The 13,439-nt window shown below is 40.6% G+C and overlaps 1 protein-coding gene across 3 annotated transcripts in view; it reads right to left on the reverse strand.

Moving 5' to 3' along the window:
* Positions 1-7,494, reverse strand: part of RBM45 (RNA binding motif protein 45) — a 20,771-nt gene extending 13,277 nt beyond the window's left edge. For all 3 annotated transcript variants that reach the window (XM_006151666.3, XM_006151665.3, XM_014589015.2), the window contains exons 1-3: positions 7,167-7,494; positions 1,868-1,990; positions 70-196 (exon numbers count right to left, since the gene is read on the reverse strand). In XM_006151666.3, coding sequence (XP_006151728.1) covers positions 70-196; positions 1,868-1,990; positions 7,167-7,466 — 550 coding nt within the window. In that variant the 5' untranslated portion in view covers positions 7,467-7,494. The remainder of the gene's footprint in view (positions 1-69; positions 197-1,867; positions 1,991-7,166) is intronic.
* Between the last annotated feature and the right edge of the window lie 5,945 nt (positions 7,495-13,439).

Raw genomic sequence — 13,439 nt, forward strand, 5'->3', positions numbered from 1 at the left:
AAAAAAAAAAAAAAGAATATCAGAATTAAAAAAAATGTCTTTAACAAGGTTAAATGAACCCATCCTTACTTCGATCACAGTTTTCTATTGCTTGGGCAGCTTGTGATGGTTTTAAGTATCGAACGTAGCCCAAACCTTTACTTTCTCCAGTGACTTTATTCTTAATTATGCTGCAATATTCGATATCTCCATATACCTATGAGAGTTAAAAGAAATGATCATAGGGGACTCAAAATTAATAAATGAACAGAGTATTTCAGAATTAACACTTATTTGTCTTTGTGTCTCTTGCATGCAAACAAATAAATTCTTCAAGAATATATAGGCATTTTATATTGCTTAATTCATAGAAAAGGCAGCTGGGCCTTAGAGAATGGAAATAACTTGTCAAGTCACAGAGAGACTAAGTAAGTCATAGAGAGTAAGCATTTGCACATGGTCTGAAAAATTCCAAATGTTGACGAGTAGTGGTGAAGAACAGGGAATTGAACCCTCTAGATTCACATCATGGGTCAGCCACTTATTAATTAAGTAGTTTCCTTATCCTCTTTGGGCCTGTATATTTATCTGTTAAATGGGGCTAAAAGTACTTACCTCATAAGGTTGTTACACAGGTTAAATGAACTATATTACATGGTAAGTGCTTATATAGGGTCTGGGACTTACTAAACAGTCAATAAATATTAGCTGTAATTATCTGTCTGTCTTCTAATAGCAGTACAAGTTACTATGCATTCTTTAAAGAAGATCCTTTAAAATACATTCAGAAGGTTAATACTGTATGTGAGAAACATGCAATAATGTTTACCCAATGTTGGAAGAAATAGATGTAAATTCTTGGTGTTAATTATTTACTTTGTAAAATTCTCCTATTACCAATTAGTAACTTAATTACATTTAGATTAAAGCATCATAATTTGTTAACTCAAAAAAAGATAAAAATGCATAAATATGTAAGGCAAAGACCTTTATTTCTTACCATTAGAGGAAAATGGCATACCTATTTTGGGTATTTATTACTTTTGAAGTGTTTTTTTGAATTCTCAACTAGGGTAGGAAAGTTTTTGGGAAATTAGTTTTTACTGCTTGTTTCTCTTCTTGCTTATTGTCAACTGATCACAAAATTGGGGAGATTAGCAGAAAAAGAAAAATTGCAACTCAGAACAATCTTAAAATCACATTTTAATATTTTTTGTGAAAGTTTATCGCTGCATATGAAAACTGATTGCTAAAAAGATTTTAAAGTACCTTCAAATTTCATTTACTATGATCTACAGTTCAGAACTATAGTTTTTTCTTTAATTAAAAGTCCTTCAGAGACCCAATTTCAGAATTAAGAACCATACAAAGAAATAGCCTTCCTGTAAATGAGTAAAATGTCAACATTTCATAGGCCTGTAATAAATGCTAGAAAATACAGTTCACACACTCAGGCCTGCCTGACTCACCTATGCATGACAGGCAATGCAGGGGAGTGATAAGAGTGTTTTGAAATTCTATACAGTAAGAGCAGGTTTTAGATTCAGATAAATTTGAGTTTAAAGCTTGGCAACCACTAACTTAAAACTCTCTTGAGCTTTATACTTCATTTTCTGAATCTATAGTTTCATAATAAAGTCTGGGAGTGGGAGAAAGTAGGGAAACCTCACCATAATTTTGCCACTTTTTATATTCTTGAACTAAAAAAATTAATTCATTTTAGGTTTCATATTTAAAGACTAGATTGAAATTAATGATGACCACATTAAAAAATGTTAAAATTCCCACTCCCACTCTTATGATCTAACTAAAACAACACTTCAGGCTGAGTAACCTAATAAGGATGATGAGTTATCACATACGTTGGCTGATTAGAACATGTAAGTACCTTAAATTTTTCCCGTAGATCTTCTTCTGTGTAGGACTTTGGTATCATAACAAAAATTCTCGTAAGTTCTTCATCTTCAACATCTCGATGACTTCCAGATGATCTGGACTGAGCAATGAAAACCTAACAATAAAAGAAAAAATAATTAAAACTGGCTTCCCTGTTTTTTTAAATATACTTACTTTATAATAAGGATGCAATTCACAGGTTAAAATACAATGTGATGGAGTCTTATACAATTTTTTTCAAGAGCAATCTTTATTTTAGTTTATTATTTTCCCGAGTGAGAGAGACAGAGAGGAGAGATAACAACCCCAATAGGGTCTTGATGCTACATTTCACCCCCAGTTTCTGCCAGCCCTGGATCATGAGCACGTGTATGATTGATATAGTAGGAGAAGTCTCCAGATATAAACTCTTGAACCTTCCTAAGTGAGTTGGCTTTGCAGTGTCACGTTTTATAGTCTGGCCCCTAGAAATAGTCTTTATTGTAACAACTTTCCTTATGAGATAATAGCAATCAGTGCATTATGCTGCCTTTCCCAGATATATTTTTCTTTAAAGGAGTTTATTATTATTATTATTTGTGATAAACACATGGATGCACACGACAGAAAGGGAGAAAGAGGAGAAAGAGAAGCATCCTTGAGAGTCTCGTCACACTGTGATTCTCCCTTCCCAAGTCCTCCAGCTCGTCAGGATGCTGTGCACAAGTGCATACAGCTGGTGTGTTTTCAAGGCAACCCAGAGATTAAAACTTATGATAACCTGTGGGTTCCAGCAATGCAGTTCAGCTTAATTACCGACTGTGATGCTAGGCCTCCAAATAGATTTCTAATTTACATTTTTGTTTATCAAGAGCAAGTCACTGAACTTCAAAGAATGTGTACTTTGCAGCTGTTGGCTAGTGTTCATTAAATGGCAATTACATAGTTGATTAAGTTATTAGATGTCCTCTATTTCTACTAATTTTGTCTACTTGTTTTATTAGATACTAAGAGAGCAGTATAAAAATTCCTGTGATTATGAATTTATCTTTCTCCCTTTACTTTTATCAATAATGCTCCATGCATTTTGAAGCTCTATTATTGGTTTTGTAAACACATGAAATTGTTATGTATTTTCCCCCCTAATTTTGCCAGAGGGCACTTTTATTTGCCAGAGAGACAAAGAAAAAGGGAAAGTGAGAAACATCCCCCAAGGGGCATTAGTCACAGTATAGTCCTTTCTCTTCTATCTCTTCCACCTTTTGAGATTTTTTGGGAATGCACACACTTGCTCCCAGCATAGTTCTCAAGCCATCAGATCCAGGACTCAAACTGCATAGTTGACCATGTGTGATCTGGCTCCTTAACCACCACACCACACGGGCTATCCCTGTTACACACATTTAAAAAATTACTTTGAATTTGCCCTATAGTATTGCTTTAATTTATAAATTTGTTTGAGGCTGACATTATTCCAGAGGAGTATTAAAATCTCTAAGATTGTGAATTTATTTACATAACTATAAGCATAAGTTTAATGGCTAGTTTTATTTTTTTGTAATGCAAAAAAATGAAGTAAAATTAATCACCGCATACAGAAGTAATGGTCTTTGAGGCTCGTTTTAAATTTTTTCCCTTTAAAGTGGGACTGTTAAGTATGGGAAAGTTGGATTTATGGGATTCTGGAGCAGGAAACAACAAACAGGATATAGAATTTAAAAAGGGATTTTGTAAATATTGAAAAAAGAGGAAACTGAGGCCCTGGGGAAAGAAGGTGGTTATATTTGCTTAGTAAGCAGGCTGTCATAGAGATGTAGGATCCTGGTTATAAAATGGAGCTGGAAACATAACCCTAGATAGAATCTACTTCCAATTATTTCTTCAGTAAGTCTACAGTACATGCCATACATTCTTGAGGTATTAGTAATAAAATATTAACACAGACATAATCCACTGGAAAGTTAATCTAGTGGACGTACCAGGAATGAATAGTCAACAGAGAAATAAGAATAGGGAAGCCTTACATACATGCAAAGACACTAGGGAAGAAAAAGCTGTTCTGATGAGACTAGAGATACCATCATATCACACATTTCTAAATTTGAGAGCTGAAGAATTTCAAATCTCTTACAGAGGAGACAGATACATGTGGTACGTATGTATAATTAACTCCCTAACAGAAGATTTCCCCTGGTCTGGCCCCGTGGCCTGATTAAGAGAACCGATCCTACATGACTGACTGATTTGAATCCTGGCCCCAGTGTCTAGAAGGACATGCCAGTTATGTGTGCATGCATGCCCCAAATCCCAACAGGATGGAGAGGAAAGGGGGCTGAGGTGAGACCATACCCACTAGCAGTACTTTCTCCCTTTGTCTCTGCTGAGCACATGTTTTCTGGCAATGAAAAACCAAAGAATGAAAACAACAAGAAAGATTTCTTTCAATAGGTTTTTAACCTTCACAGACTATAATCACTCACAAACTCTAGATAAAAGGCATTTTTGCAAGGCTAAAACCATGATTTTTCTCTTCCACATTCATAGTTTACCTCTTCCCTCCAGATAACAGCTGTTCATAGAATAACTTTTACATGGACAATCTTTCGTGGCTGTGGGCCTGGTATTGTAATATTCTTGTCTTTGGAGTTTTGCAAAAGTAAAGTACATAAGAAAATTTAGAACTGAACTAACCAGAAATATTGAGACAACAATGTTCTAGTGGATGACAGCCCAAGCTGTAGCTAATGAGGAATGAACTTAGACTGTTTAGCAAGGTTCTATAGTGAAACAACCTTCTGGCTGCAGCTGAGCGAACAAAAATGTGAAAAACAAAATATAAACTTCAGTTCTATTTGGGAACAACCATTTAATTTCACTGTGGCTAGAAAAGAAGAAACATTTCAGTATTGGGACTTTAATTTCTCTTGTAGGAATTCATCGAGAAGGGCATCCATAAGTTTCAAATTGGGGACATTTTTTGAGGTGCTCATATGGGCTATGTGGTCACATTTTACTTAAAGTATAAAAATCCTCTTATTTATAAAAGTAAAAATTATCATTGGAAAGAGGAAAATGATCAATGTAGGTTCAGGGGTCAGCAAACATGTAAGTTCAGGGGTCAGCAAACTAGAGTTCTCTGTTTTGGGAATAGTCCAAGATATATGAATCGCTTTTACCTTTTTACAAACCTGATAAAAACAAAGGATATGACAGAGTGCATATGGCCCAGAAAGCCTACAATATTTACCATCTAAACCTTTACAGAAAAAGTTTGCCGATCCATCTAGGATGAGGGGTGTCTTTAAAAAGTTCATGGAGGGGTCAGGTGTGATGTGGTAATACAACTGGACCCACAGGAGAAGGGTCCTGGGTTTGTGTCCAGGGATCTTCCGGAGAATGCCTGTGATCTGGGGGTAGATTATGCCATGAGGACCCTATTGGGGATGCCGGTGTCTCTCTCTCTCACAGAGGAAATAGATGGACTAAAAAATTCATGGAAATGCATATTAATAAAAAAAAACTATATATGGACTTCCTATTTTTTTTCCTACCAAAATAAACCTGTATTTTAGTGCCATTTACAATGGCATTAAACTTTCTGAAGTCCCAATGTATATGCCATTGCCCTACAATGAATTCTGGTGATGCCCTGTTCTGACCCCTTTCAGAGGGTTGGCTCTTCCCAGGTTCCTCCTTCATGGTTGAAGATATAGGTGAGACCTCCAGAGAATGAAATATCTGGTTCTTTCATTTATGTATGAGGGTACATCCAAAAGATCATGGAAAAAAAGAATGGAAAGCTTCAACAGAATTAAATATATAACAACTAATTCAATAGGACAGATGAAGGGAACAATTTAAACAATTGCCAGGTTCTCAGGAGTGAGCCCTTATGTAAGGACACAAGTGTAGACATCATGGCTGCCACTGATCAAAATAGGGATACACTGAAGACTTTTCTACCAGGCACTATGTTAAAAGGATAAAGTCAAATAAATGTCATAATGGCCCTTTCTGCCATATGCCACTACCTTAATTTTATAGATGATTAAGTACAGACACAATATAAATACCACCAGGGTGAACAAGGACACAAATAAACATTTAATAATAATAACACAAAACCCACACTACCATAACAATGATTTGGCTCCTAAGACAGTTTACTTGCTTTCCTTTTTTTTTTTTTTTTAAAGAGAGATTTCTTTCTATGGTGTATATGCACTCACTGCACAGCCTGAGGTTTAAACACCTGGGTCCAGGACTCAACCGGAGTCGACTACGTGGAAGTCCAGCGATGTAACCATTAGGGTATCTGCTGGTCCCTACTTTTTTTTTTTTTTTTTCTTTTAAGAAAGATTTTTGCTATAGGGCGCTTCCCGTAGCAGGGAGACAGAAAGCAATCACCCCCTCCTCCCCCAACAGGGGATGGCCTTGCAGCAATCCCTTCTCTTCCATTCTTCTCTCAAGATTTTGGGCACACACGCACTGTGCCAGGCGTGAGTATCAAGCCAATGGATCCGGAATTCAAACTACAGTTGGAATTATTCTTCTCTCAAAACGTAATGATACAACGTAATGATACAACGTAACGCTACTACGTAACGCTATACCATCTGTCAGCCCCTTGCTCTACTTTCAAAGAAAACTGGCAATAAGAAAGAGGATCAGGGATCATATGTATGCTATTTACATCTTCAAACTAGGGCTTATGCAAAATAATTGTAAAAACTCACAGAAGTGTGATGGAAATATAATGTTAACTATTTTGACCACCTGCATTTAATATTATGTACATGCACACCTAGGTCTGGTAGTGGGAAAATGCCCAACACCAGGGGGACACAGTTTAATGTACTTTTGTCAAGTTGCTAAGCCCCACATCCACCAGAGGTAAGAGCAGTTTTCTGTTTTTATAGCTGGGACGTATTTTAAACCCGGGCGTCTAAATGAGGAGGGTCAGAAAAGTCCTCAAAGTAAGCCAAAGTGAAGTGGGCTGTTACTTCAAGAGCTGCACATTCGCGCCGGCCAGGGTGCAGGGAGGCCTAGCCACTGGCGTTCTGCCACCCGAGTCGCCGCAACTACCCGATGGGCTCCCTGGGGCTGATGTTCTGATGTCCCCCGCCAGCGCTCGCGCAGCCTCGAGGGAAGGGCTCCTCAAAGCCATCCGCGATCACTGCCACCCACGCCAGGTGCCGAGAGCACACGTTCTGACCCTCCCCAACGGCCACAGCACCAGGGGGACGCAAGTCCGAGAGGCCGAGCCCCAACCCGACACCGCCCCGCGGGCACCCCGACGCGGGCACCCGCACCTTGATGGGTTTGGTGTCGTTGGGGCCGAGGCACTGGCCGTGCATCTCCTCCATGGCCTTGCAAGCCTGTGAGCTACGGGCGAACTTGACAAAGGCAATGCCCTTGGACTCCTTGGTGTGCTTGTCCCGCACCACCCAGATGTCCTGGATCTCGCCGAACGGCGAGAAGCGTTCCCTCAGCACCGACTCCGGCGTGTACTTGCTGATCACCAGGAAGATGCGACTGTTGGGCGGCTCGTCCAGGCTGTCCACGCCCGGGCGAAAGCCTCCGCCGCTCGCAGAGCTTCCCGCTTCGTCCATGGCGCTTCACCCTGGGGCGGGAGCCAGATCCCGGGGCCCTCACCACTCCTCACTTCTGCTCTGCCAGCCACCTTCTGCCGGCTGTCGCGCCCAAGCCGTTGAGGGGTCCGGCGCTCCGCCTCCGGAAGACGAGGAGCCGGGCGTCAGCCGCCGTCCCGCCGCGCCGGGTCCGGCTTCCGGGAGGCTGCATGCAGCGCCCCCTAGCGCCCCCTAGCGCTTCGGTGGACCCTGACACAGCCCAGGCCTCCAATTCTTCCCGCCCGCGGGGATTTTCGTTCAAAGTACCTGTTGTGCGACGGTTGTTCCCTGGAACCAGAACAGCCCTGTCTGATGTTCTGGCTTTCCCAACCAGGGATTTACTTCGCCTTCAAGCTCCAAGGATTCTTCCCCCAAACTTACCATTTTTAAATAAAAAATGATTCACCACACTTGGAGGATGGTAAGGCCAGCTTTCTCCCAGGGAGGGCCAGGCGGTAGATACAGAGACCCTGCAATGGGGTCTTACAGTGGAGAAGAAATGTTAACTCAGTTCTGACTCAAAGAACAAGTGGAGGAGCTCTTGCTGCGCTGGTAGAATCTTTGCTGAAGGCAGGCTAGGCTGATATCTACGGTGGTCAAATGGAGGGAATTTTCACTAAACTGACTTTGTAGGATTCTTGCTCAAGCTGAATTTCACAAAAATAGACACCCAAGGTTGAGCCTAGTCAAGCAAAGGACTCTATGAGTAAAGTTTTGGTCAAAGGAAAGCCATTGTTACCATCTTGGCCATAAATTCAATAAAGGGTCACTATAGGACAGAACTATGGGACACCGTTAAATACCATTGAAACTTAGACCTGGAAAGAACCTTTGACATTATCCAATTTTAGCCTCATCTTTTAGAGATGAGGAAACTAAGACCATAGTATAACAAAGGTAATAGAGATACAGGTAACAGCCCCAAACCAGAACCAACTCTGCTTGTTGATTTACTGAACTCCAACAAGCATTCCTAGGGTGTAAGGCACGAATGGGTGACCTACTCATATGTAGAATTAGAAGGAATCTTTAGATGCAAGCAAAGTGGGAAATGCCTGCTAACCTTTAAGGAAGCCTGCCTATTAGAAGACTTTAGGGAGCAGTCAGCAGAAAACCAGCAGAAACCCAGAAACAAGGCCTGGATTTAGCAATGGCATTGGAATGAAGTGAAAAACATAAACTTGTGAGTGGAAAGCTCGCTGCATATCCAAGGTCAGGCTGCTAATATCCAGATTGCTATGAAGCCAAACAGATAAATATTTGTTGTGTCCCAGCTATGTACCAGGGTTTGTGTCTGAGCTTGATACCCAATGGGGAGCAAAAATCAACAAAACAAAGCAAATGATCCCTGTCCTCAGCTGTTTTTTCTTTTTTTTTTCAACTGTAGAAATTTTGCATGCAAATATATAATGTCAAATAATGTCAGATTGGGTTAAAAATTTTTGCTATGGTGTTACCTCATACTTCCAGTTTCGCTTTTTTCAACTGTAAAGTACAAGTAATGTTACCTATTAAATGGTGTAGTCAAGTTTAATTCATTGATCCATTCATTTACTGTAAATGTCTTTGACTGTCTGCTATGTTGGGCAGTGTACCCTGTATAGTTATGGATATTTGAAATAATATATATGGAGCTAATATTTTAGGAATCAAATGAGATAATATGTGCACAATGGCACAATAGAGATTAATTTTATTTTTCCCTTTGACTATGCTCTTCACTCCCACACCCTTGATACTGTATAGCTGTGTGATGGTAACTTAGAGTCAGGGATTTGGGATTGTTCCCTGGATTTAGCACGAGCCATGTTGTTATAATTTCTCCTTGTATTATATTCTGTACCTGAAAAATAAGGTTGTTTTCCAGAGATTGTAGCAAATGTAAAAACTACCTTCTCTCAACTTTCTACTTCTCTTTTTCTTACCCAGAACAATCAAGGTGAATGAAATAAAAAAAAAGTGTAATAATTTTATTACCATGAGGAATTCAAAGATTCTGAGCTGTTTGCACACCAGTGCCATCTAGTGGGAGATGTATTATTTTCTTAAACTGCATTGAGCAGACAATTTGTTCTTGTAAAATAAGATTAGTTTCCTGAAATTTTAGGCTGATGTTCAGAGCAATTCATTTTTTTCTTAAAGACAGGATAAAAGATTGCATAAAACAAAACCAGGAGGAAAAGTATTGAGAAATGCTAGGAAAGCAAAGTTTCTTTGTCACTCAATCATGTGAAATATCACATATGCAAGGAAAGCAAAGTATTTACTTATAAATTACTAAAATATAGTAAATATATTTGTATGTGACTTAATTTAAACAGATTTATTGATATATAATTCCTGTATTATACAATGTACCCATTTGAAGTGTACTCTTGGGAAATCATATAACAAGGCCCAATTGAGCATGCACTGAAGTGAAAGGGGAGGAGCCGAGATATAAAAGCACACAGAAGCCTAAATACTAGCATCCACCCTTAAAGTCAGCTCTTTCCTACCTCTCAGTTTACTTTCATTTTTTCCTCCTGCTTTGTACTTGCTTATCTTGCTATCAAGATTTGTCCCACAATATGGATATCTCTTAGTTGAATTCTTTCTTCTAAGAAGACAAGAACAGAAATATTAGTTTCCATACTAACACTAGTAACTTCCTCCTTACAGCTTTTTCAGGCCTTCCGTCTGTGTTTCTCTCCCTTGCTTCTTCAGGACCTATTCTCTTTTTCTATTCCTGCTCAATTCTCTGTCGGTTTCCATGTTACTGTATTTTTATGAAGCTCATTTATAGTAATTTACTTTACCGTGTTTTACATCTTGCCTTAGCCAGATTGTAACTCATGAAAACTGAGGCTGCAGGGTTCAGCGTTTGTGCTTCCAAGTTGCTTGGCACAGCGCCTTGCCCATGGTGAGCACTTATTTTATGCTTTTGTTAACTTGAGTTAATTACTATGACCAAATTCTCTTGGACCTCTTAAACATTCTTGGAAATTCAGTTCTTCATGGAAGATCTTGTACACATGACAAATATAAGTAAATTACTTATTTGGTTCAGTAAAGGTTAAATAAACAAAGAAAAATAGGCTTGGGACTGTTATGCTGGAAAAACATTCCCTTCACCATTTTAGGTCTCAGCCAGAGGCTGCACAGCAGGTGCACAGCTTTAAACCCCTGTGGGAGTCGAGATCCTATGAGACTCAGGGGCCAATCAGCAGTGTGGTTGGGCCTGCAGGCCATTGGCTGGCCTCCACCAGCAGCCCACGTCAGGCAGGGACTTCAGAGCAGGGGTTTGAGGTGCTGCCAGCACACCCCCCGCCCATCCCAAACTTGAGGCGGGGGCTCTGGCTGGGCAGCTGCCAAGCAACTGATTGAAGGGGTGGAGGACAGCAGTGCTGGCCCTGTGGTAGGTGCTGGACAGGCTGGGAGAAAATGGGATGGGCAGCCCTGCTATCTGGTTATCTGCCCATGGATGCAATATGGGCACGCACCTACCCAGACAGGAGTGCTGGGGCTGTCAGTCCTGTAGGAGACTCACCCCAACTTAAGCCCCAGGCTGGAGGGCCCAAATTGTCCCTTCATGCAACAGAAGACTATTTCTTCTGAGGTGCCTCTCTGTAGCCGCTCTGATTTCTTGGTGGTACCAATTCTTTTTTTTTTTTTTTTTAACAGTCTTTTTTTTTTTTAAGTTATTTTACTTATTCATTCATTTATTTTAATTTGACCAGAGAGAAACAGAGAGAGAGAGAGAAAGTAAGAAAGCAAGCTGTCAGGTCCAGGACTTGAACCATGGCGAGTCATGTGGGAATGTCCAGTGCCTTAACCACCACACCACCTGCTGGTCCCCTGGTGGTACCAATTCTAAGTACAGTCTTCCACCTACGGTTGGCAGAAGTTAGCCATGGCATGGAGACGGTGGCATCAGCACAGGTCAGGAGTTTGGAAAGCGGGATTCTTGTTCTAGCTCAGGGTCACAATCTCAGCAGCCTAGAAAGGGAAAGGTACTAGACGTGATAGGGATTCATAGACCTCTGAGGGGATTTTCTCAGGGTCGTACTCCACTTCCCAGCTCTTTCCACTAGTTTGTGGGATCCCACTTAATCTTTTCCAGTCTTTTCAGTATTCATCCCTAAAATACTCTGGGGAACCTCTCCACACAGACACACACACACACACACTTTAATCACTTCAATTATGTGGGCTTTATAAATCTTCAAAGTTTTATTGATGTCTTGATTGTTCTGGCCACATTCCTTGTTTTATGCAGTTAGACCTGGCAATGGTATGTGCCCTTTTTTTTTTTTTTTTTTGAGAGGTTTTTCGCTATACGGTGCGTGCGCTCGCCAGACAGACAGAGAGACATAGAGACAGAAAGCGAGAAATCACCCCCAGGGGGGATGGTCATGCCTCAATCCCTTCTCCTCCATTCTCCTCTTGGGATCTTGGGCACGCACGCACACGTGCCCGGCCTGAGTTTAAGCCACCGGGTCCGGGATACGAACCGCGGTTGACTACGTGGGAGTCCAGCGACATAGCCATTACACTAACTGCTGATTCCCATGTGCCCGTTTTAAAAAGTATTCCACCTAGTCCTCTTTACACACTCAGTTGGGGAAAAAAAAATATTAAACAGCTGCAATGAGTCAGATATTGTGTTCCACACAGGGAGTTGCCTAAATCACTCTTTAAAGGGAATTGTTAAAACTTTTAGGACTATGCATTTAGTATTGTTCCACCTCTCACCATCTCCTCTGCTAATAAACTTGTGACCTTAAACAAGTCACTTAATCTCAGTGTGTCTTCTTTTTTCATCTGTAAAAACAGAGATTGATAGCACCCATCTCACAGAGCTCTTATGAAGATGAAAAAAGTTAATAATAGAGAGCTTACCATATGCCTGGCACATAGTAAGCACATGCAAATATTTGGTACTCCTATTTAGTATTGGAATTACTTAGTTCTTGGATGAAAAATCATTATCATATTGGGAATCAGCAGTTAGTGTAATGGCTATGTTGCTGGACTCCCACGTAGTCAACCGTGGTTCGTGTCCCAGACCCGGTGGCTTAAAACTCATGCCGGGCGCGTGTGCGTGTGTGCCCATATCCTGAGAGGAGAATGGAGGAGAAGGGATTGCAGCGTGGCCATCCCTGCTGGGGGGTGATTTCTTGCTTTCTGTCTCTATGTCTCTCTCTGTCTGTCTGGCGAGCGCAGGCGCCCTTTAGCGAGAACCTCTCCAAAAAAAATCATTATCATACTAAATATTATATGTTTGCCTATTTCTGAGGCGCCAATGATTATAGGATAAAATGAATTCCTTGATATTCTTCCTGTCCTTTCAGGATATCAAGGGATATCCTTGCGTTCCTGCCAGTGCCGAATCTATTGGTTTAAATGCCCTCAGAGGAAGGTCATAAGCATTTGTACTGTCAGTATTCTGTGATTAAAAATGGCAGCATAAACATTTTAATCATGATTAATATTCATAGCTTGAACAGTGATAATGGAATTTTTTTACAAATGACTTTCATTTGAAACCTATAACTTGAGTAAAGACTGCTTTCGTTTTATGTTTTTAAAATATCTACTTTTCTGGGGGCCAGCAAGTGGCATGGTGGTTAAGGTGTCTGGACTCCCACATGGCTATCCATGGTTCAAGTCCTGGACCTGGCAGCTTGCTTTTTTATTTTCCTTCTCTTAAATAAAATAACTAACTAACTAACTAACTAAATAAAAATCGACTTTTCTGAATTACCAGTAACATTTAATTAGTATAAAAATCTGATTGTGGGCCAGTCAGGTGGCATGGTGGTTAAGGTGACTGGATCATACATGGCCAAGTGCATGGTTCGAGTCCCAGCCCCGGCAGTTTGGAAAATTTGCCAGGCGCGTGTATGTGCATGCCTAAGATCCTGAGTGGAGAATGGAGGAGATCAGATTGCAGCATGGTTATTCCCCCGAGGG

Source organism: Tupaia chinensis, unplaced genomic scaffold, assembly GCF_000334495.1.
Source record: "Tupaia chinensis unplaced genomic scaffold, TupChi_1.0 Scaffold000322_1, whole genome shotgun sequence".
Lineage (NCBI taxonomy): Eukaryota > Metazoa > Chordata > Mammalia > Scandentia > Tupaiidae > Tupaia > Tupaia belangeri.